Genomic DNA, 24,967 nt, shown 5'->3' with positions numbered 1-24,967 from the left:
ACAGGTGTGATGATGTGCTGCCATTAGATACATTTAAATGATTAAACAGCATCCACACTCAACTTTGACATGTACCATGTATGTATTTCATTTCCACTCAAAAACAGGGTATACTTTTATATAAACAAGGTTTATTGGCCCTAAATTCCAAAACAATTGTGGTAATAGTTGGACTGAATACTATATGCTTTAATAACCATATTTGCTGTCCCCTTGCTCGTGTTCTTGTTCTTTTCATACTTTGGTTGGTTTCTTTGTTTTTCTTTAACAAAATAAGTGTTGGATAAAACTAAACGCACGTTCAGTGACGCCCGTGACGCACTGCCGGTTGTGCGTCATCTTCAGGCGACACAATCCAGCTTCGCGCCAAGCAGTTGGGCGATTACATTTATTTTTCTGACAACACGCCTGTCCCTGAAGTGCGAGAAAGCCTGTTTATAATGGTAAGTTACTCATGTAAAGGACTCATTCGCTCTGTGTGCAAGCTGTCGATGTAAACAACGTGCTCACAAAACGCGACAAAATGATAAATAATCCTGTTAAGTGCGTATTGTTAGCTAGCTGCAGCTAAAGATGAGAAAGTAGTCCCCAAAGCGAGTGAGAGTTGAGCGCGCAACACTTTATGATGGTCGTTGTCTCCGTGATATCCTGTCACAGTTGACATGTGCCTGCTTTTGTTAGTTTAAATGACGCCCTTTTTCCTAAATGAAATACAAAGATAAAATCAAGAACGAGGAATCTTCTAACTGTAAAGCACCTTTTGCATGCAGTGCAACGCTGTCGTTAAGTGACGTCAGAAGGACAGCTCTGTGTAAGCTGTGTTCAGATCATTTCGTTATCAGGTTTATTAAAACCTCGTCAAAGTCAGCTTTAATGTCAATTTCTATTTGTGCAAACATAAAGTGAATTTTGATAATAATAAAGTGCAAAACAGTTAAAAAAAAAAAAGAACAACATATAAATTAGGACACTATAATAAACTACACGCCTGTATCATAATCAGACATGGAGTTTAGCAGCAGCAGCATTAACGTTACATGTCGACTCTGCACGCAGGACATCAGGCGCTTCTTTGCACCGACGTCAGACAAGTGTGCGGTGCAGAAACCAAATGGAAACGTCAAGACGGAGGAGAAGACGACGACGAAGAAGAAGAAGAATCCTCTGTCTTCAGACGAGGAAGTGAAGAAGAAGAAAAAGGAGACCGCCAAGGCAAGGAAATGATGTTGCCTCCCACACACACACCCACACACCTTGCAGCGATTCATCCGTTTCTTTATCCATCACGTTGCATGTGCTTCAGGTGAAAAGCTCCAAACCAGAGGAGAAACGGAAGGACAGTGAGAAAAAACGGAAGAAGCACGCAGTTATAGAGTCCGGTATGTATGTATGTATGTATGTATGTATGTATGCAGTGGCGGGCCGTGGGTTTTAGACCAAGGCCTTCAATGACGTGTGTCCACATCAGGTGCGGACTGGGGAAGAAGAAAAAAAGTGTCCCGGGAGTTCCTGTCTGACCCTCGTGTATTGAACACGGCGCTGCCCACTACACGACGCGTTCATACAGACTGTCGTGTGGACAGCAGAGCTCACTCTGCTATACGGACGATTTCTTTGCACTATTACGGGCATGGAGGTCACACGGTGTGGACCGACCGCGGAGCTATTTTCACCGTATAAGCGCCAAGCCCCCCGCGCCTGTTCTCGAAAAAAAAGAAAGAAGTAGAAGTAGTGAAGAAGGAGGTTGTTTTTTTTTTTCAGCGGACGTTTCTGAGTCGGGGAGAGCTCACGCAGCGCCTCTCTGACCCGTCCGACCCCGTCGGATTTCCCCGCATCAACAAGAACCACACTTCGTTATAACATGACAAAACAATCCATGATGTAAAAAAAACAGCACACAACGCCACCGCAGATGAAACACAAAAAGCAACTCACCGGATGCTGTTCACTTAAAGACAAAGTCCATCCGCCTGTCCTTATTAACAACGAGTTCAGCAACGCGGTCGTACGGTTTACGGCGCTTCAGTTCCAGCAACAGGTGGACATGGACCGGTGAGGACAGCCGAGCCTCCCAACCGCGCCCCGGAAACCTCCACGCGTTCTAGGGCAGAACATATCCGCTCGACAGCAGCAGTCGACGCCCCAAATCCACCACCAAGTCCGCTTATCTTCCACCGAGCGCCAAAACACGCTAAAAAATAAACATGTCACAACTTCTCTAGCTTCTGCCTGAATCACTCCAGCTCCCACTGAGCTCCGCCCTGTTGACACACTGGCCAATCACAGCACATGTTAATGGTCACGCTGGGCCACTGACCAATCACACGTCCACGCCACCTCGCAGGCCCTGCACGTCAAAGAACCCGCCCAGCTTGTCAAACTAACGATCTGATTGGTTGAAGTCCATGACAATCAACCACAACGTCCACTCCCCGTGTACTTTAATCTGCAAAGGCCTGTTTAAACTGCCTTGCTGGCCTGGAGACACAGGAGAGAAAAAATCTGATTGGATGAAAGCTTCTCCTTCAAACCAGCTGCAGTCTGATGGCTGAAGACTGCAGGCTGAGCAACAGAGCTGTACAATGAGAAAATAACCTGATAGGGAAAAATTATTATAATACATGTAATGTATTTGTGAAAAACAATTAAATTATAAAATAGCTATAACTTTGTGATTCTATTTATGCCAGCAGAGAAGGCTTAGCAGGCCCTGACGGCCCACCACTGTATGTATGTATGTATGTTGTGCGCTTCTGCATAACCCGCTGCAGCGTGACGCAGTCTCCTGTGTTGTTATCAGAGCAAGGCTTCTGTTTTCAAACTATCTTTGAACTATGCAGAGGGATGTTTTTTTTTTTAAATAATCTGTTGTTCTGAAGGTTTTTCCCCTTGGATTGCATTGCCATTTATTTGTTCACTTTTTGAGTCGCTGAACAAATCTGGAGATGCAGGCGGCGTTTCCAGTGGTTTCTTCAGTCCATCAGAATAAAAAAAGTACTTTCATTATTACCTCAGATTGCGACTCTTGATTTAGAAAAGAAGATGGTTATAGTTGCGACATTTTAATTTAAAAAGTTGGGGAATCTCAGCAGAACTCTGGAAACCTCTGAATTGCCGCCCCTATAAAAAAAAGATAAGAAGATACACGTCTCTCTCTATGAAAATGTTAAATAACTGAAATTATAAAATAACGTAGTTATTTTGCAGTGGACTGGATATGTCTGAATGGTGGTTAGAAGAGTCTTTGACGATTCTGAAAATACTCCCAACATAATAATTGCTGTTGAACACTGTTTCAAAGGATTTATTTTTCAGAAACACAGATGCTTTGAGGCCTTTTTGATCAGCTGTGCTTGACGGTTTGACGCGCTGCTCTTCCATCTCCCTGCGTCTTTCTCTTCATGGCGCATGTTGTCTTTCTGTCCGTCCAGACTCTGAGGATGAAAAGCCGGCGAGGAAGTCAAACAAGTCTCCCAAAGAGAAACGGACGCAGGGCAAAATGGAGCCGCCGCCGCCCAAAAAAGATCCTGTGCAGTACATCTCTGAAACAGGTAATGGGTCGATGACTCTTTCCCTTATATTGCAGACGCACATCCTTGGGCTTTGACTCGTGACTAATTGTCACAAATACCTTGACGACGATGAGGGGAAAGAGATGATCTCATACATAAGTATAGCCATCGTCTGCACGTCTTTGAAATCAGACTTCCACAGAGAGGAACATATTAGTTTATTGCGTGACCCCAGTTTGTCATACCAGCAAGATCCTCTTCGAAAAAGTCCTGAAAAACAATCTCTAGAAAAGAGTGGGAACCCTGAGCTGATTAAGCAGAAACTATACATTTTGACCTCTTGACTTTTATACGCTTCAACGATTTAATATGAAAAGAAATAGGTTTGGAAGTGCAACCATTCATTAAGAATTGGTGAAACTCTAAACGCATTAGTAGGCAGATGGGTCCAGCTTGAATATGAGGAATTTATAGAAAATGCATTTAGATTTAGATTTCTCTTTTTTGTTTGTAGACTCGGACAGTGACAACTTTCAGACTTTGAAGAAAGTCTCCAAACCCAAGCAGAACGGCTCGGCCAAGCAGGCGGCTAAACCAGGTCCGGCAAAGCCCTCCACCGCACAGGGGAAACCCGCGGTGAAGTCTCCCGTCACCCCAAAGTCAACGCCGCCTCCACCCCGCAAACAAACCCCCACCTCAGTACTCGACTACTTCGGCAGTGCGGCGGTTCAGCGCTCGGAGAAGAAGCTCGTGGCCAGCACCAAGCGAAAGGCCGTGAGTTTTTTACGTCCAAAACCAAACCTTTTTTCCCAGCCTTTCATTGCAGGATGAAATAAGAATCTTTTTACAACAAACTGACTTTGTAAAAACTCATCTTCTTCTCAGCCAGCTGAGGAAGCAGATGACCTGATGAGTGATGAGCAAATCGCCAAACAGCTGCAGATGGATGAAGACATGATGGAGGTAGGGGCGGATCCATGGAACAGCTGGTCGCTCGCTGCACTCGTAGTTAAAGCTGAACAAGTAGTCGATTGAGAAGAAAACGTGTTTTAATCGTTATCAGTTAACCTTTTTCATAATCTTTCATTGCCAAGATTTTTTGGCTTATTATTTATTTCATATGAATTGTAAACTGAATAACACAAACAGAATGTGCCATGGAAAATTATAATGGCTTTTATTTTTCGAATGCTTTAGACAAAAAGATTCATCTGAGCAGTTTCATCGATAATAAAAATAGTTATCGTTAGTCGTTTCTTATGTCTGTATGTGCCTGTAGGAGTAGGATAGCTGGTGCTCTCATAGAAAACCTGCAAAAGACTTTAATTTACTAGCATTTTAATAATGATATAATGTTTGCTTAAATACTTGACTGTAAAAAGTCCCAGGAGTAACACAGACGACACCATTTGCTGCTCAATTAAAACTTTTTAGTCAAAGTCTGCTGTTTCATTCTCTCCTTCTCGATCCAACCTCCCTCAGCTGGAGAAGCAGGTCCACGAGGACGAGGAGTTTGCCAGAACTCTGGCCATGCTGGATGAGGAGCCTCAAGCAAAGAAGGTCATAGAAAAATACAACGCCACAAAGGAACCTCCGCTTTTTAATCTAGGTGGTTGGTGAATATAATTGTGTTTTCATCCAGGCTCGTAAAGGCTCCGATGAAAAGCCAGCCGCCGCCGCTGCGTTTCCCAAAATGAGCAGGACGGACTCCGCTGCTGGCACCAAGAGCGGCCCGTCACAGAGCACCCGGAGGGGCAGCGCGTCGGAGGATGTGATTGGCCCGACTCCTAAAAAGGACCCCGCCCCCGTCAAAGCCAGCTCCAAACTGGCCATGATGAAGAAAAAGAATGAGGGGCAAGACGACGGTTCGAAGGGCAAAACGCCCGATTCGCACACAAAAATGCAAATCTCTCCCAAAAAGGAACCCCTCGCTTTGTCGAGCTCGGACAAGAAGGCCACTCCCAAAACGGGAAGCACACCTGCCGCGGTTAAAAAGTCTCTCGTGAAACCAGAGGTGAGCGAACACAAAGCACATAAACGCAAAGTATAAAGAAAACACAGAGTACGCTTAAAAAAAAACTTAAAAACACATTAAAATCTCTCAATCCGAGTAGAGCACGAGTCCTGAGGACGCGGATAAGAAGAAGGTCAACTCTGCAGCTTACAGGAACTTCCTCAACAGAGATGGACCACGAGCGCTCGGCTCCAAGGAAATCCCACAGGTAGCACACACACACACACACACACACATATCAGCCTTCAGACGGACCACCGTCTTCCCTTTGACCTTCCTTCATCTTGTTCCTAATCTGTATATTGCGTGTTTTCCAGGGCGGGGAGAACTGTTTGGAGGGCTGCATGTTCGTGCTGACGGGGGTCATGGAGTCCATGGAGAGGGATGCCGCCAAGTGCCTCATCGAGCGCTACGGAGGCAAGGTGACGGTCAGCATCAGCAAGAAGACCACCTACCTGGTGCAGGGCAGAGACAGCGGAGTCTCCAAGCTCGAGAAGGTGACGACCTGATCCGGACTAACTGGGTCGGGGCCCAGAGGAGGAAATGTGTGATGATTGCAGAGAGCACTGATTGCTGATGACTTTCTAATCGCGTGAAGACTAATTAACCCTTGATGTGTCGGCTGCATTAATGGGAGCGGATCAGAGCTCAATTAATATGGTGTGTTTGTACGATCGGCTTTCTACTCAGGCGGAGAGTTTCGGCACCATGATCCTCGATGAGGACGGCCTGTTGGAGCTGATCAGGACCAAACCAGGAAAGAAGTCCAAGTACGAGATCACTGCAGAGGCCGAGGTCAGCTCTTTTCTACTACCTCGTCATTTGCAAGTGCCTTCATCATTTCAAGTGTTAATACAAAATAAAATAAATGTTATTTTATGCTTTAACACAAAGTAAGATGTCAAAACTATTTTGGAGGGAACAGGAATCGCAAACAAATATCTCTTCTTTTTTTTTGCAGTGAAAGGGATTTTCCAAATCTTTTAATATTTATATATTTTTTTTATTTAAAAGGAGATGCCTAAAAAAAAAGCTTCTTTGGTTAAGTTTATAGAGCATTTCTGTTCACAGCAGAAGAAGCAGTTTAATTTCAGTAAATCTTTAACCTCAAGTATATCATGAACGTCAGGATTCATTTTAATTTGATGTGTGAACTAATCTGTGATTTTTTTTCTTTTTTACTATTTTAGAGCAAAGCCTCAAAGACCAGGACCCCCCCGAGCAGGACATCAAAGAGCACCCCAAAAGCCCAGAAGATCTCTCCCTCCAAGGGGAATTCCCGGTCCCCTCACACCCCGAGCCCGTCCAAGACCGGCCTGGCACAAGGCCACGGTGCCAGGACCAGAAGTGGCGGCACTCCACCTGCGAGAGGCTCGGGTCACACAGCCCGCCGGCAGCTCGGCCTTTCCTCCTCCTCGTCATCCTCGGCACCGGGAAAGTCGTCCCCATCGGCGACGGCGGACGACGACGTCAGTCTGCTGTGGGTGGACAAGTACCGCCCGCGCTCTCTGAAGACTGTGATTGGTCAACAGGGAGACCAGAGCTGTGCCAATAAGCTGCTTCGCTGGCTGCAGAACTGGAACAAACACCACAGCGGGGGCTCGTCCAAGCCAGCAGGTAATGGACGGTTCCTCTCTTTGCATCTCAAGGTTTTACTGGATTCTGGAGCTCGTTTTAGATCCGAACACTGCGTCCGCGTTAAACACCGCTCTGTTGCTGTGCAGCTGCAAGGTTCGGGAGATTTGGAGGAGGGAAAGACGATGGATCAGCGTACAGAGCCGCGCTGCTCTCTGGACCTCCGGGCGTGGGGAAGACCACCACAGCAGCACTAGTCTGCGAGGTCAGTCTGAAAACACACACGGGCAGGTTTTTGGGTCTTTCCTATGTATTCACAATAGTCTGTGTATTATTTTTGAAGTATTGCTGCGCCCATGACTTTAAATTACTTTCACGTTTAACTTCGACCTCTGCCTCCTCTTTATTTTTTTATTTTTTTGACTAAACCTCTCCACTGTGTCTGCAGGAGTTGGGCTTGAGCTACGTGGAGATGAACGCAAGCTGCACTCGCAGCAAAAGCAGTCTGAAGCAAGTCGTCACAGAGTCGCTCAACAACACCAGCATCGAGAGCTTCTACAAAGGTGATTCCCTCTTTTCCTTTTTGTTTTCACTGCGTTTCCATCTGTTACACATTTGAACCTACTCCAGCCTTTACTGTAGTGTTGGTTTCAGAAGAGGGAAAAACATCTTGTTTTAATTGTGCAGCAATAGGAACTGGAGTCTTCCGAGTTTGATTTGGTTGCATAATAGCGTTGCAAAATAAAACTGACCATCTTGTGATGCAGTGTGCTAATGTTTCGTCCCAAATTTGTGACGGTAGTCGGGATGTAGACACCCTCGCTTCAGTGGTACTGTATGTGGTCACATACCATTCATGTAGGACAACTGAGGAGGATTTGGGAAATTAAAGCGATCAAATTAGCTCGGTGCAAGAATCGCTTGGAGGCAGAGAATAAAGCGCAATTACCGTAAAAGTGAAATGATCTTCTCTTTGAGCATCAACCTTGTCACTATGCGTGAGTGGGTTATGTGACTGTTGTGTGTTTCGTAGGCACCTCTCAGAAAGTGAGCAGTAAACACGTCCTGATCATGGATGAGGTTGACGGCATGGCCGGCAACGAGGACCGCGGAGGAATACAGGTTAAAAAAAACAACCATTACATTCTCAAATTATGAAGCGGTTAGAGGGGGGGTTGATCTTAACTTTTAGATAGGAATACGGATGTTTAATTTATGTGTTCAGTTTGTGTTTTTAAAAGCATGGCTGTCCAATCTGCATATTTCATTGACGATAATTGCTCCAAGAATCTGTGCTGCCACAGGTGGCTGAAAGTAGCAATTGGTGGAAGGATGCATCATGTTCGTACTGACCTCTGACCCTTTGCCTCCTTGCAGGAGATGATCGGCCTGATCAGAAATTCAAAGATTCCCATCATCTTCATGTGCAACGATCGTAACCACCAGAAGATCAGGTCACTGGCCAACTACTGCTTCGATCTGCGCTTCCAGAGGCCGCGAGTGGAACAGATCAAGGTACACACACACACACACACACACACACGCACACGCACACGCACAAATGTCATACATCTGACAAGTGTATGACATTTTGGGTTAAAAATAGGTTGAGGATACAAGACACAGAAGGTAAAAGAATCCAACTAGTTCACTTACATCTAAGGTTGTATGCATTGGTTTATTGGCTGAAAACCAGATTATCATACTGTGTGTGTATTCAATAACATTTTGTGAGTTTTAAGGTTACTCATAAATTTTGACAATTGAGACTAAAATATTTGCAAACAATTCCTAATAATGACCCACAACAGCAAAAGACAATAACTGAAATAGTTCAAGTGAGCTCTTGCATGTAAATATTTACTTTCCCCGCTCCTTCACTTCTATTTTCTATTTCCTTTTTAATCTTTCAGGGAGCCATGATGTCCCTCGCCTTCAAAGAGGGAATCAAGATCCCGCCTCCAGCTCTTAACGAAATGATCCTCGCCGCCAATCAGGACGTCCGACAGGTAAAAGAAGACGAAGTCTCGTAAATGTTCCACTGAGGATAATCCTTCCCTCACGACGCTCTGACTGTTTGTTTTCTCCTCCAGGTGATCCACAACCTGAGCATGTGGTCGGCCAAAGGCAAGGTGATGACGTATGACCAGTGCAAGTCCGACGCAGCCAGTGCTCGCAAAGACATCAAACTGGGACCGTTTGATGTCTGCCGGAAGGTGTTCTGCTCCGGGGAGGAGGGCGCCCACATGAGCCTCATCGACAAGTCGGACCTCTTCTTCCACGACTACTCGCTGGCGCCGCTCTTTGTCCAAGAGAACTACCTGCATGTCCGGCCGAAGGCTGCCGGGTGAGAGAGGCCTGCCGCTTTCCTGTCTCTCTATGCCGAGCCAGGCTAATCGCGCCATTTTTAAATGCACAGACGCCGGGCGCGGCATCAATCCTCTCAATTCTCTACAAGAAAGTGGAACAAATATCTGCCAGCGACGTGGAACTAGTCCCGTAATATTTTGTGTCCCTCTTCTCACAGCGGTGACCTGAAGTCCCACCTGATGCTGCTCAGCAAGACGGCTGACTCCATCTCTGACGGAGACCTGGTGGACCGACAGATCCGCTCTCGGCAGAACTGGTCGTTGCTGCCCACCCAGGTAACACACTCGACGCTGTCCCATCTCACATATTGAGTGGGGGAAGAGTTTTCACCTTTTATTAATATAGTACAGCTGAAGATAGACGGCAACGGGAGGGGCCGTGAGTCTGAGTCAAACATCGGGCCACTGCTGTGAGGACTCCGGCTACCGGTGAAGGTGTGAGTCACTACCTCACGATTGTCAATGTATCACACCAACGTCAATTTTCTGTACACGCGTGGCTACTTTTTCAAGAATGAATGCAAGCAGTCGGAACTCTTTAATCTGAACCTAATCCTGGACCCTGATGAAGACGTCTGTCGGTCTTAACGCTTCGGTCATTTTTCTTTATTTCTTTATTTTGCCTGTTTGATAAATCTTTTTGAAGGAGACTAGCATTATGAACTTTTTTGAAAACCATATTCCACCAATGCAATGAGCCCTTCAGCCCTTAAATGTGATTACCACACTTCTACTTCTCCACATTCCGTAATCTGAACTTTTATTTGGCAAGTGCTGTAAAAATCAGACGAGGAATCAGAAGTCCTACCTTTTTTTTTTTTTTATTACGCCATATTATATCATGATATACTATGACTTTTTATGACGTACATTGTTTTTATGTGGAAGAATATACTTAAAAAATAATAATTTGACAATATGATTTTTTTTATAGTGTTTTTTTTTTTAAAGACATAAAATTAAATGAAAATGATGATGACATTTAAATGTAATGAAATGCATGCTCTGGCGTCGAGGCACCAGAGATTCATCGTTGTGTGTGTGTGTGTGTGTGTGTGTGTGTGTGCGCGCGCTCGTAGGCCGTCTACGCCAGTGTGTTACCAGGCGAGCTGATGAAAGGCTACATGAGTCAGTTCCCCACCTTCCCCAGCTGGCTCGGCAAGTTCTCCTCCACCAACAAACATTCGCGCATCGTCCAGGAGCTGGCCTCACACATGTGCTTGAAGTGAGTCGGCCTCGATCGCTCGTCCCTGTAACTATTTACTCGCACAAGCACATCTGAGCGTCTCGTTTGTTCGGCTCGCGCAGGACGATGTGCAGCAGGCAGGCGGTGAACCTGGACTACTTGTTCTACCTGCGGCAGGCGCTGCTGAGCCCCCTCCAGAGGCTCGGAGCGGAGGGCGCCGGTGACGCCGTGCAGCTGCTGGACAACTACCAGCTCATCAGGGAAGACGTGGACACCATCATGGAGGTCAGCGTCTGGGGCGGACAGCCAGACCCCTACTCCAAACTGGACTCTAAGGTCAGTGGCAGGGAGCAACGGTCATATTTTGGTGTTGGGCATGGAAAACCTGGAAAAGTCATGGAATTTTAAAATGGAAAAAAATAAGATCCCAAAAGTCATGGAAATGTGTCTTTTGTTTACGCTGAGTTTGAAATAATGAATATGCTTTTAAAGGAAAGATGCTCAAATAAGCAGACTAACGCTCTATCTATAAATGTTTATTCTTTTAATCAAACTATTGTATCATTTGTGTCATTTAAGGTGTACTGTATACTTTGGAATTCTCATTGTTAGTTTAAATACTAAATGTTCTTACTTTTTCCATGTATACACCGAGATTTCACAATGTTTGGTCATGGAAATCCATTGGTTGAAATGTGTGTGAACCCTGATTGATGTTCTCTACTTCACGACTTGAAACGCACCGGTGCGCTGTCTTCCTTGCAGGTGAAAGCGGCATTCACGCGAGCCTACAACAGAGAAGTCCACCTGACGCCGTACTCTCTGCAAGCGGTGAAGAAGGGACGCCGCGGTGGCGGCGGGGAGTCCGAGTTGGGAGGAGAGGACGTGGACAACGAGGCGCGGGAGTCCGAGGACGAGGGCGTCAAAGCCGACGCCATGATCAAAGTAAGGGCCTTGACGGCGGGATAACGACGATATGGAGCTCAAGGCGGCCTTTTATATCTCGCCCTGTTGACGCGTCGCCTGTGTCTTGTTCCTCCCTGCAGCAGAAGAAGGCCAAAGCAGTCAAGGAGTCAAAGAAAGAGAAGAAGGAAGATTCTGGGAAGGGCAAAGGCAAGGGGAAAGGACCAGGCAAGGGGAAGAAATGACCAATGACCAGAGGAGGAGAACCTTCCTGGTCTGCCTCCCTCCGCACCCACAGACTGTAATATTCTTTCTCTGCACTTGCAGCGATCCTTAAATGAGTTTCAGAAAGTAGTGAGTGTTGTTACTGCAGGCAACTCATGCAAACACCTAGCGCTAACCCCACCGAGCTAGTAAGAAAGGTTTCCACTTTTATAACTTCCTGTCGAGTTTCCCCTCAGCGGACAAATGCTGTATATCATCTGCTAGTTCATCCATCATCATGTCTATACAACTCCATAGCAACGTGTCTCATCAGGAGTATAGTGCATTTCTTGCGTCGTCAGTTTGTGGGTGTTAAGGCTGTAAATAATGTGACTCTGCTCTCTTTGCTACGACGACAATACAGAAATGTTTTATCTCTACGGTTAGCAATGATATTCTTTGTAAATTGCAATTTTTGTAAAAAAAATAAAATACATTTCATGAGGATTAAAAGGAGAAATATGTCACTCACAAGTGTCAGTTATTTATTTCTTTGTTCAACAGACACGTCACAAGTTTCCCAGTGAAAATATTTATGGTTTACATGCATCATGAAGACACTGCTTTTTATTCTCCAGGGAGATCTTTAGCCATGACTCCTGCACATGCACTAAACAAGGCATGATTTCCTTCAACCTTCCGTCAGATTGAACTCTTAGATGAACTTCCAGTAAACATGCTTTTAATATTTCACAAGCAGGTTATATCAACAAGAATGCAGACAGTCGATTGGCTACTTTCTGAATGAGAGGACCACCTCTATTTGTCATTAAAATTGGTCAGATAGTGGGATTGTCGGGAAGTCTCTGGTCAATGACACTATTTTCCTGAAAGTCAATATTGCTGCACTCACCAGCGTGATGCAGCGGTTGGTTCATTCCTGCTGATCAGATAAACTAACATGGCCACAGGTTGGCTTTGTATCATCAGCATCCAAGCAGCAAATACTAAATAATTTTTTAATAATTTCCATGTTGCTTTCATAATTGAATTCTAATGCTGCAGACTAGGTAAGTTACCAGGAGTGTTTGTCTCTGGTTCCTCTCCTCTCACCTACTATGACCTCATTGATCCTACCGTCAGCGTGGCAGCAGGAGACTTCTTAACTGCTAGTCGGATGCTTGAATAACCGCCACTTCTTTCTGACATGGGATTACAATTTCTATAACCTTCTGACACAACTTTTCACACTCAACAATTGTATTTAGCACAGTAATGGACAGAGGTGTCAAAAGGATTCACATTCATTACTCAAGTAGAAGTATAGATACTAGGGTTTAAAAATACTTCTGTAAAAGTTGAAGTATCAACTCAAGCTTTTTACTTAAGTAAAAGTACTGGTTTAAAAACTACTTAAAAGTAATGTAAGGGGAATGTTTTTTTTTCTATTAAGGACAACTCTTAAGCCGCGTCTCAGGGGCCTATAGTGCACTACCCCACCTCCCCCAAAACAATCCTTTTTATAAAGGCCATAATGACTATAATGTTTTAAAATGTTATGTTGAAAAATGTGGGATGCACTAGTCTACCCGTTTCAGCTGCATATATGCCCATTTAAAATGATCACATTTTATTACAATGCAAATACATTAAAGTACCATATGTGTACTACTGAGCATTAACATGCGTTTCATGGAGCGGAAGACATGATAACTAGTTGCCTATAAGTATTGTAATAGTGCAAAATAGGCGGCGGCGGCAACGTCGACACAAACACTTAAAGCTGTGGTTCTCAAACTTTTTCTGTAAATAACATAATTGTGTGACTCATCTGTGCTTTTATAAATAACAGAATAAAGAAAATTGCAATCACTTTCAAGTAAATCAGATTGCCCCATCAGACAATGTTTTGTGCAAGTTCTATCTGTGCAAAAAAATACTCATATTTAGTTACTACTAAATAGCTCATTGTGGAAAACAATAAGCTTTTAATTTTTTTTGCCAAACAAAACAGAATGAGTGCAGATATGTGAGCATCAGGCCATACCAGTATTAGTGGCTGCAGTGACCTGCTTTCCTCGACACATATGTTATAAACGGGGTTGTAGATTTGATACGGCCTCTCTAAATTCATGCTCAATATTGAGCTTAGATCTGTTTTTTTATTTTGAGAAACGCAACAGCAAGAAAAGACGAGCTCACGGAGCTCACGGCGTCGCGTCAAATCGCGCATGCGCAAGCGTAACCTGTTAACGGCGTACCTTAACCATTTACCTGCCCACCCAGGTAACACACTCGACGCTGTCCCATCTCACATATTGAGTGGGGGAAGAGTTTTCACCTTTTATTAATATAGTACAGCTGAAGATAGACGGCAACGGGAGGGGCCGTGAGTCTGAGTCAAACATCGGGCCACTGCTGTGAGGACTCCGGCTACCGGTGAAGGTGTGAGTCACTACCTCACGATTGTCAATGTATCACACCAACGTCAATTTTCTGTACACGCGTGGCTACTTTTTCAAGAATGAATGCAAGCAGTCGGAACTCTTTAATCTGAACCTAATCCTGGACCCTGATGAAGACGTCTGTCGGTCTTAACGCTTCGGTCATTTTTCTTTATTTCTTTATTTTGCCTGTTTGATAAATCTTTTTGAAGGAGACTAGCATTATGAACTTTTTTGAAAACCATATTCCACCAATGCAATGAGCCCTTCAGCCCTTAAATGTGATTACCACACTTCTACTTCTCCACATTCCGTAATCTGAACTTTTATTTGGCAAGTGCTGTAAAAATCAGACGAGGAATCAGAAGTCCTACCTTTTTTTTATTTTTTATTACGCCATATTATATCATGATATACTATGACTTTTTATGACGTACATTGTTTTTATGTGGAAGAATATACTTAAAAAATAATAATATGACAATATGATTTTTTTTATAGTGTTTTTTTTTTTAAAGACATAAAATTAAATGAAAATGATGATGACATTTAAATGTAATGAAATGCATGCTCTGGCGTCGAGGCACCAGAGATTCATCGTTGTGTGTGTGTGTGTGTGTGTGTGTGTGTGTGTGTGTGTGTGTGTGTGTGTGTGTGTGTGCGCGCGCGCTCGTAGGCCGTCTACGCCAGTGTGTTACCAGGCGAGCTGATGAAAGGCTACATGAGTCAGTTCCCCACCTTCCCCAGCTGGCTCGGCAAGTTCTCCTCCACCAACAAACATTCGCGCATCGTCCAGGAGCTGGCCTCACACATGTGCTTGAAGTGAGTCGGCCTCGATCGCTCGTCCCTGTAACTATTTACTCGCACAAGCACATCTGAGCGTCTCGTTTGTTCGGCTCGCGCAGGACGATGTGCAGCAGGCAGGCGGTGAACCTGGACTACTTGTTCTACCTGCGGCAGGCGCTGCTGAGCCCCCTCCAGAGGCTCGGAGCGGAGGGCGCCGGTGACGCCGTGCAGCTGCTGGACAACTACCAGCTCATCAGGGAAGACGTGGACAGCATCATGGAGGTCAGCGTCTGGGGCGGACAGCCAGACCCCTACTCCAAACTGGACTCTAAGGTCAGTGGCAGGGAGCAACGGTCATATTTTGGTGTTGGGCATGGAAAACCTGGAAAAGTCATGGAATTTTAAAATGGAAAAAAATAAGATCCCAAAAGTCATGGAAATGTGTCTTTTGTTTACGCTGAGTTTGAAATAATGAATATGCTTTTAAAGGAAAGATGCTCAAATAAGCAGACTAACGCTCTATCTATAAATGTTTATTCTTTTAATCAAACTATTGTATCATTTGTGTCATTTAAGGTGTACTGTATACTTTGGAATTCTCATTGTTAGTTTAAATACTAAATGTTCTTACTTTTTCCATGTATACACCGAGATTTCACAATGTTTGGTCATGGAAATCCATTGGTTGAAATGTGTGTGAACCCTGATTGATGTTCTCTACTTCACGACTTGAAACGCACCGGTGCGCTGTCTTCCTTGCAGGTGAAAGCGGCATTCACGCGAGCCTACAACAGAGAAGTCCACCTGACGCCGTACTCTCTGCAAGCGGTGAAGAAGGGACGCCGCGGTGGCGGCGGGGAGTCCGAGTTGGGAGGAGAGGACGTGGACAACGAGGCGCGGGAGTCCGAGGACGAGGGCGTCAAAGCCGACGCCATGATCAAAGTAAGGGCCTTGACGGCGGGATAACGACGATATGGAGCTCAAGGCGGCCTTTTATATCTCGCCCTGTTGACGCGTCGCCTGTGTCTTGTTCCTCCCTGCAGCAGAAGAAGGCCAAAGCAGTCAAGGAGTCAAAGAAAGAGAAGAAGGAAGATTCTGGGAAGGGCAAAGGCAAGGGGAAAGGACCAGGCAAGGGGAAGAAATGACCAATGACCAGAGGAGGAGAACCTTCCTGGTCTGCCTCCCTCCGCACCCACAGACTGTAATATTCTTTCTCTGCACTTGCAGCGATCCTTAAATGAGTTTCAGAAAGTAGTGAGTGTTGTTACTGCAGGCAACTCATGCAAACACCTAGCGCTAACCCCACCGAGCTAGTAAGAAAGGTTTCCACTTTTATAACTTCCTGTCGAGTTTCCCCTCAGCGGACAAATGCTGTATATCATCTGCTAGTTCATCCATCATCATGTCTATACAACTCCATAGCAACGTGTCTCATCAGGAGTATAGTGCATTTCTTGCGTCGTCAGTTTGTGGGTGTTAAGGCTGTAAATAATGTGACTCTGCTCTCTTTGCTACGACGACAATACAGAAATGTTTTATCTCTACGGTTAGCAATGATATTCTTTGTAAATTGCAATTTTTGTAAAAAAAATAAAATACATTTCATGAGGATTAAAAGGAGAAATATGTCACTCACAAGTGTCAGTTATTTATTTCTTTGTTCAACAGACACGTCACAAGTTTCCCAGTGAAAATATTTATGGTTTACATGCATCATGAAGACACTGCTTTTTATTCTCCAGGGAGATCTTTAGCCATGACTCCTGCACATGCACTAAACAAGGCATGATTTCCTTCAACCTTCCGTCAGATTGAACTCTTAGATGAACTTCCAGTAAACATGCTTTTAATATTTCACAAGCAGGTTATATCAACAAGAATGCAGACAGTCGATTGGCTACTTTCTGAATGAGAGGACCACCTCTATTTGTCATTAAAATTGGTCAGATAGTGGGATTGTCGGGAAGTCTCTGGTCAATGACACTATTTTCCTTAAAGTCAATATTGCTGCACTCAGCAGCGTGATGCAGCGGTTGGTTCATTCCTGCTGATCAGATAAACTAACATGGCCACAGGTTGGCTTTGTATCATCAGCATCCAAGCAGCAAATACTAAATACTTTTTTAATAATTTCCATGTTGCTTTCATAATTGAATTCTAATGCTGCAGACTAGGTAAGTTACCAGGAGTGTTTGTCTCTGGTTCCTCTCCTCTCACCTACTATGACCTCATTGATCCTACCGTCAGCGTGGCAGCAGGAGACTTCTTAACTGCTAGTCGGATGCTTGAATAACCGCCACTTCTTTCTGACATGGGATTACAATTTCTATAACCTTCTGACACAACTTTTCACACTCAACAATTGTATTTAGCACAGTAATGGACAGAGGTGTCAAAAGGATTCACATTCATTACTCAAGTAGAAGTATAGATACTAGGGTTTAAAAATACTTCTGTAAAAGTTGAAGTATCAACTCAAGCTTTTTACTTAAGTAAAAGTACTGGTTTAAAAACTACTTAAAAGTAATGTAAGGGGAATGTTTTTTTTTCTATTAAGGACAACTCTTAAGCCGCGTCTCAGGGGCCTATAGTGCACTACCCCACCTCCCCCAAAACAATCCTTTTTATAAAGGCCATAATGACTATAATGTTTTAAAATGTTATGTTGAAAAATGTGGGATGCACTAGTCTACCCGTTTCAGCTGCATATATGCCCATTTAAAATGATCACATTTTATTACAATGCAAATACATTAAAGTACCATATGTGTACTACTGAGCATTAACATGCGTTTCATGGAGCGGAAGACATGATAACTAGTTGCCTATAAGTATTGTAATAGTGCAAAATAGGCGGCGGCGGCAACGTCGACACAAACACTTAAAGCTGTGGTTCTCAAACTTTTTCTGTAAATAACATAATTGTGTGACTCATCTGTGCTTTTATAAATAACAGAATAAAGAAAATTGCAATCACTTTCAAGTAAATCAGATTGCCCCATCAGACAATGTTTTGTGTAAGTTCTATCTGTGCAAAAAATTACTCATATTTAGTTACTACTAAATAGCTCATTGTGGAAAACAATAAGCTTTTAATTTTTTTTGCCAAACAAAACAGAATGAGTGCAGATATGTGAGCATCAGGCCATACCAGTATTAGTGGCTGCAGTGACCTGCTTTCCTCGACACATATGTTATAAACGGGGTTGTAGATTTGATACGGCCTCTCTAAATTCATGCTCAATATTGAGCTTAGATCTGTTTTTTTATTTTGAGAAACGCAACAGCAAGAAAAGACGAGCTCACGGAGCTCACGGCGTCGCGTCAAATCGCGCATGCGCAAGCGTAACCTGTTAACGGCGTACCTTAACCATTTACCTGCCCACCCAGGTAACACACTCGACGCTGTCCCATCTCACATATTGAGTGGGGGAAGAGTTTTCACCTTTTATTAATATAGTACAGCTGAAGATAGACGGCAACGGGAGGGGCCGTGAGTCTGAGTCAAACATCGGGCCACTGCTGTGAGGACTCCGGCTACCGGTGAAGGTGTGAGTCACTACCTCACGATTGTCAATGTATCACACCAACGTCAATTTTCTGTACACGCGTGGCTACTTTTTCAAGAATGAATGCAAGCAGTCGGAACTCTTTAATCTGAACCTAATCCTGGACCCTGATGAAGACGTCTGTCGGTCTTAACGCTTCGGTCATTTTTCTTTATTTCTTTATTTTGCCTGTTTGATAAATCTTTTTGAAGGAGACTAGCATTATGAACTTTTTTGAAAACCATATTCCACCAATGCAATGAGCCCTTCAGCCCTTAAATGTGATTACCACACTTCTACTTCTCCACATTCCGTAATCTGAACTTTTATTTGGCAAGTGCTGTAAAAATCAGACGAGGAATCAGAAGTCCTACCTTTTTTTTTTTTTTATTACGCCATATTATATCATGATATACTATGACTTTTTATGACGTACATTGTTTTTATGTGGAAGAATATACTTAAAAAATAATAATATGACAATATGATTTTTTTTATAGTGTTTTTTTTTTTAAAGACATAAAATTAAATGAAAATGATGATGACATTTAAATGTAATGAAATGCATGCTCTGGCGTCGAGGCACCAGAGATTCATCGTTGTGTGTGTGTGTGTGTGTGTGTGTGTGTGTGTGTGTGTGTGTGTGTGTGTGTGTGTGTGTGCGCGCGCTCGTAGGCCGTCTACGCCAGTGTGTTACCAGGCGAGCTGATGAAAGGCTACATGAGTCAGTTCCCCACCTTCCCCAGCTGGCTCGGCAAGTTCTCCTCCACCAACAAACATTCGCGCATCGTCCAGGAGCTGGCCTCACACATGTGCTTGAAGTGAGTCGGCCTCGATCGCTCGTCCCTGTAACTATTTACTCGCACAAGCACATCTGAGCGTCTCGTTTGTTCGGCTCGCGCAGGACGATGTGCAGCAGGCAGGCGGTGAACCTGGACTACTTGTTCTACCTGCGGCAGGCGCTGCTGAGCCCCCTCCAGAGGCTCGGAGCGGAGGGCGCCGGTGACGCCGTGCAGCTGCTGGACAACTACCAGCTCATCAGGGAAGACGTGGACAGCATCATGGAGGTCAGCGTCTGGGGCGGACAGCCAGACCCCTACTCCAAACTGGACTCTAAGGTCAGTGGCAGGGAGCAACGGTCATATTTTGGTGTTGGGCATGGAAAACCTGGAAAAGTCATGGAATTTTAAAATGGAAAAAAATAAGATCCCAAAAGTCATGGAAATGTGTCTTTTGTTTACGCTGAGTTTGAAATAATGAATATGCTTTTAAAGGAAAGATGCTCAAATAAGCAGACTAACGCTCTATCTATAAATGTTTATTCTTTAAATCAAACTATTGTATCATTTGTGTCATTTAAGGTGTACTGTATACTTTGGAATTCTCATTGTTAGTTTAAATACTAAATGTTCTTACTTTTTCCATGTATACACCGAGATTTCACAATGTTTGGTCATGGAAATCCATTGGTTGAAATGTGTGTGAACCCTGATTGATGTTCTCTACTTCACGACTTGAAACGCACCGGTGCGCTGTCTTCCTTGCAGGTGAAAGCGGCATTCACGCGAGCCTACAACAGAGAAGTCCACCTGACGCCGTACTCTCTGCAAGCGGTGAAGAAGGGACGCCGCGGTGGCGGCGGGGAGTCCGAGTTGGGAGGAGAGGACGTGGACAACGAGGCGCGGGAGTCCGAGGACGAGGGCGTCAAAGCCGACGCCATGATCAAAGTAAGGGCCTTGACGGCGGGATAACGACGATATGGAGCTCAAGGCGGCCTTTTATATCTCGCCCTGTTGACGCGTCGCCTGTGTCTTGTTCCTCCCTGCAGCAGAAGAAGGCCAAAGCAGTCAAGGAGTCAAAGAAAGAGAAGAAGGAAGATTCTGGGAAGGGCAAAGGCAAGGGGAAAGGACCAGGCAAGGGGAAGAAATGACCAATGACCAGAGGAGGAGAACCTTCCTGGTCTGCCTCCCTCCGCACCCACAGACTGTAATATTCTTTCTCTGCACTTGCAGCGATCCTTAAATGAGTTTCAGAAAGTAGTGAGTGTTGTTACTGCAGGCAACTCATGCAAACACCTAGCGCTAACCCCACCGAGCTAGTAAGAAAGGTTTCCACTTTTATAACTTCCTGTCGAGTTTCCCCTCAGCGGACAAATGCTGTATATCATCTGCTAGTTCATCCATCATCATGTCTATACAACTCCATAGCAACGTGTCTCATCAGGAGTATAGTGCATTTCTTGCGTCGTCAGTTTGTGGGTGTTAAGGCTGTAAATAATGTGACTCTGCTCTCTTTGCTACGACGACAATACAGAAATGTTTTATCTCTACGGTTAGCAATGATATTCTTTGTAAATTGCAATTTTTGTAAAAAAAATAAAATACATTTCATGAGGATTAAAAGGAGAAATATGTCACTCACAAGTGTCAGTTATTTATTTCTTTGTTCAACAGACACTTTTAGAAAATGGTTTCTGGGAGGTCTTCTTTATTTTATTATCAAATTGAGTTTTTAATTAATTTTGTTTGACATACAGAACTATTTGTATAACTTTTTTCTACAGACTACACTATGACTTTTGAGATTAAAAGTTCAGTCAGTCGCTTTCATCTTCTTTAAATTACAAGTGTTAACCCTCGCAATGTCTTCCCTTACAGCTTTTGTCCTATGGGATCAAAAATTATTATTTAAGAGAAGAAATATGAATGTATTTAAAGCCAAATGTACTGTATATGGTATCGTAGATGTATATTCAAAAGTTAGTTTGAGGATTTGTGTTTTTTTATTTAAAATTGTATCGAACTGCGACCAATGAAGCTAAACAAATTGATTAGATTTTAATTAAAATAAGTGTCTCTGACCAAGATAGCAAAACATGAAGCTTAGAAACAAGTTGGACTGAATTATGATTTAAAATACATTCTAGACTAATCATATACTATATTAAGTAAGGAGTATGCTACGAATATTATCCAGTAAAACGTTCTGATTATTAAGATTGAGCAACTGTTGTTTTTTAAAGATGATGCAATGTTGTTGTTTTTACTTTTCAAGTGCAGCCAGGTTTGTATATCTTTAGATGCATGTCTATGTAAATGCTGAAAGGACAAATGTTCAATTGTTTTCTTTATTGGAGAAATACAATATACAAATCTCTGGTTTGGAAAAGCACTGACAGTGGAGGGGTAAAAATGACAGGGATACAATTTATGTAAATGAAATTGCATAAAGCATAACTCAGATTTTTACATTCAACGTTAGTCTTCAAACAGCAGAATAAGAGATTGATTTTACAGCCATATCTTTCAAAGAAATACAACTATAGAGAGATAATAGACAGAATGGTGGTGTGGTGTGAGCTGTGGTCTTCTGCATCAAAGTCAAACAGGTTTTGCGTTGCTGTTGTAGTTTACATAGTAGTCCTTCCTTTGCTCATTAGAAACAACAGTCAAGTAAGAACATGTCAATGTGCACTGGTCTCCTTTGTTCTGCCCAATTTCTGAAGTCAAAAGCTGTGATGGCAGTTACTAATACTTTGCTAAACTAATACTGATTACTGTTAGCACACACTTAGCTTGGTCTGCGTCTCGTTTAGTTTTGTGGGGAAAAAAATATTCATACCGAATTAATCTTTATGTTATTTCATAAAAAAATATAAAATGGAAAAAAACAAGTTAGTACATTCAGTTCTAGCTTCAGTTGAGGTGAGATCAAATCTCCCTTCTTCACTTGATCTCTCTGCTTTAGCTGTCAAGTCTTTCTCTGACAGTTTTTTCTGTTTCCATGTAAATTATATAATTATATGGAATTATATATTTTATATTGTTAACAATAAAAATAACAAAAAGTCGGATTCCAATCTTGCCTATCCTAGTTTTTTGTTGTTATTACTGTTATTATATATACATATATATGTACTAAATATGAATATTTACAGCATCTGAATAGGTCTACAGTTGAATATATTTACAGGCAGTATACTACACACAGAACGTACGACTCACCGTCATCATTAGCTCTAGTCAGAGCCATCATGGCACACACCAGTAGAGACACAGTCAGCATCCTCGTGGTGGAGATGGTGCAGACGATGAAGATGATTGATAGCCTGCATCAGGAGAGAAAAACACAAGAGTTGCAATGAATTACAAAGACAGCAGGACACCACAGGACGAAGAAGAGGCTGAGAGCAAACCTGCTGTAGAAATGTCTTCTCTTCTTTCAGTGTCAGCTGTTGCCTCTGCATTCATGTGCTGCACTAGAGAAAGACCAGCTCTTATATACAGTCAATTGCATTTCACAAGATTATTCATTGATGCAGTTATTGATTTGTATTTTGGACACTCGCATCAGTTTGAACTCATCAACAAATCAAAAGGCACCAAATAACACACTGCAGCTTTAAAGTTAATATTAGAAAAAGGAGTGAATTCCTGAAGCTTCTAATATGCGACTAAAATGTGATTGAAACCCATCATTTTGACCTGAACCTAAACCATATTGCATATTAGTAGACAGGACAATATACATGACATTGTCTGGTTATATCAGGTGGATCTTGGATATGTCTTTAATATTGTATATTGCATTTAGTGATTTGCTACATGTTGTACATAACTGTGACATTGTGTCTGTTTGATACCTTAAAGAATGTGACACAACATAAGCATTTAATTTTCAGCAAATGCTCAGCTTTAATAAAGTTGGTGTCTGTATTGTATCCATCAGTGTGTGTTGAGTATTACTTAACTGGCACATTTACTACTGTTGGGAATATTTATCTCAGACACATCCGTTCCTGTTAATAATGCCAATGACGTCATTAGAAAAGCTTCTTCGATATCAAAGCTGAGTAGGACTGCACCTCGCAGGCTGGAGCATTTTTCAATTCTTGAAGTGCCGGATTCAAATAAACAGCTGACTTCCAAAACAGCTCTAATCATCTTCTCCTTGATTTGAGCATGACCTCAGACACCGCAGAGGAAAACAGTGTGCACAATGAAATAGTTACAGCTTTAAGTCTGGCTTGATCATGTGCACGATGGCATGCTAACATGCTGATGTGAAGCAGGTACAATGTTTACCATGTTCACCATTTCAGTGTAGCATGTTAGCATGCTAACATTTGCTTATTAGCGCATAACACAGTAGAGCTGAGGCGGTTTTGTTTTTTGGACACAAACTTAGGTTATGGGATCACCAGAGTTATTAATATTCATCCTGAGGGATACAGGTGTACCAAATGTGTGAACCCCGTTGTGGTGCATGAGAGAGAAGATCAAACCCCGGCTCATTTCTCACCTCAGAACAGATGACGTCAATCACTGCATGAAGTGGGGTTTATTTGTCACATAGTTAACATTTCTCTACATTGTGAGGTGAAATACTTGGACCCCTCCATTACCAGAGGTGTCAAGTAACGAAGTACAAATACTTCGTTACCTTACTTAAGTAGACATTTTGGGTATCTATACTTTACTGGAGTATTTATTTTTCAGACGACTTTTTACTTCTACTCCTTACATTTTCACGCAAATATCTGTACTTTCTACTCCCTACATTTTAAAAATAGCCTCGTTACTATTTCATTTTGGTTTGTTTTCTACGGAAGCGCATTGCATTCACTGGATTAAAAAAAAATAGACCCCTTTTCTCGTAATTACGACATCCTGATCTCGTAATTACTTGAAAAGAAAAAGAAAAAGAAAAAGGAAACGTCTGTAAATCCTCTCTCAGTGGCAATTATGGCGCTATCGCAGTTAATCTGCTATTATTACCTTCTCGGTTTGAGACACTGGGAAATACTGATGTTTCTAAAAAATGAGGATGGTATTAAATTGAGTATGTCAACACTGCGCAGGCATCTCAAGGCGTTAGGATTGTTCAGACGGAAAGCCCAGTCTGACGTGCTGGATGTCGCTCTGTTTCTGCAGGAGCAGTTGAACCAACACGGGATGCTTCATGGATACAAATTCATGCATTTGAAATGCATCCAATCTGGTTTGGTAGTGACTGTAACGGACCTCTGAGAGTTTAAAGTATTGTAATAGTTTGTTCCTTTTTTTTGTCCTTTATTTTAGTCCGTTTTGTTACTGCAGTCGGTGCATTTCAGGTTGCGCTCTTATTTTGAAGGTACAAAAAACGGAAGTTGTTCGTAAGAAACACACACAAACTCTCCGCCCCGTTGCCCACAGATACGTGCGCGCGCACACAGGTGAGCACTGAGCACATATACCAGCGGACAGATAGCGTCGAAAAATATGTCGCGTGAAAAGTAGACCGCTATATCTGTGTTTTAAACGCTCCCAGGGTGAAGATGCAACAGCAGCTCTCCTGTGAAGAGCAACCGGAGTTCTCCTCGCACCGGAGCAGCTCTCTGAACCCGGAGCAGCTCTCTGAACCCGGAGCAGCTCTCCTGCTCCAGGT

At 43.2% G+C, this 24,967-nt stretch overlaps 3 protein-coding genes across 3 annotated transcripts; all 3 read left to right on the top strand.

Annotated features, from left to right (window-relative positions):
• Window positions 1-385: 385 nt before the first annotated feature.
• On the top strand, window positions 386-12,151 carry LOC306737976 (replication factor C subunit 1-like). Its single transcript, XM_079219802.1, has 23 exons — window positions 386-443; window positions 1,057-1,212; window positions 1,304-1,379; window positions 3,432-3,551; window positions 4,027-4,286; window positions 4,398-4,475; window positions 4,995-5,072; window positions 5,155-5,526; window positions 5,627-5,734; window positions 5,844-6,023; window positions 6,217-6,321; window positions 6,717-7,143; window positions 7,251-7,366; window positions 7,550-7,664; window positions 8,135-8,223; window positions 8,479-8,616; window positions 9,015-9,110; window positions 9,195-9,448; window positions 9,629-9,746; window positions 10,550-10,695; window positions 10,779-10,992; window positions 11,422-11,601; window positions 11,703-12,151. The coding sequence occupies exons 1-23, from the start codon at window positions 441-443 to the stop codon at window positions 11,802-11,804; spliced, it is 3,531 nt and encodes a 1,176-aa protein (XP_079075928.1). The 5' UTR covers window positions 386-440; the 3' UTR covers window positions 11,805-12,151.
• A 2,761-nt stretch (window positions 12,152-14,912) lies between these two features.
• LOC306737982 (replication factor C subunit 1-like) lies at window positions 14,913-16,485 on the top strand. Its single transcript, XM_079219808.1, has 4 exons — window positions 14,913-15,029; window positions 15,113-15,326; window positions 15,756-15,935; window positions 16,037-16,485. The coding sequence occupies exons 1-4, from the start codon at window positions 14,917-14,919 to the stop codon at window positions 16,136-16,138; spliced, it is 609 nt and encodes a 202-aa protein (XP_079075934.1). The 5' UTR covers window positions 14,913-14,916; the 3' UTR covers window positions 16,139-16,485.
• A 2,760-nt stretch (window positions 16,486-19,245) lies between these two features.
• LOC306737981 (replication factor C subunit 1-like) lies at window positions 19,246-20,818 on the top strand. The gene is made up of 4 exons (XM_079219807.1): window positions 19,246-19,362; window positions 19,446-19,659; window positions 20,089-20,268; window positions 20,370-20,818. The coding sequence occupies exons 1-4, from the start codon at window positions 19,250-19,252 to the stop codon at window positions 20,469-20,471; spliced, it is 609 nt and encodes a 202-aa protein (XP_079075933.1). The 5' UTR covers window positions 19,246-19,249; the 3' UTR covers window positions 20,472-20,818.
• The last annotated feature ends 4,149 nt before the right edge of the window (window positions 20,819-24,967 follow it).

The sequence above is a fragment of the Taurulus bubalis genome (genome assembly GCF_910589615.1).
Source record: "Taurulus bubalis genome assembly, chromosome: 6".
NCBI classification, from domain to species: Eukaryota; Metazoa; Chordata; class Actinopteri; order Perciformes; family Cottidae; genus Taurulus; species Taurulus bubalis.
Note: the sequence above shows the minus strand (reverse complement) of the source record. Positions and strands in the feature narration are given on the sequence as shown.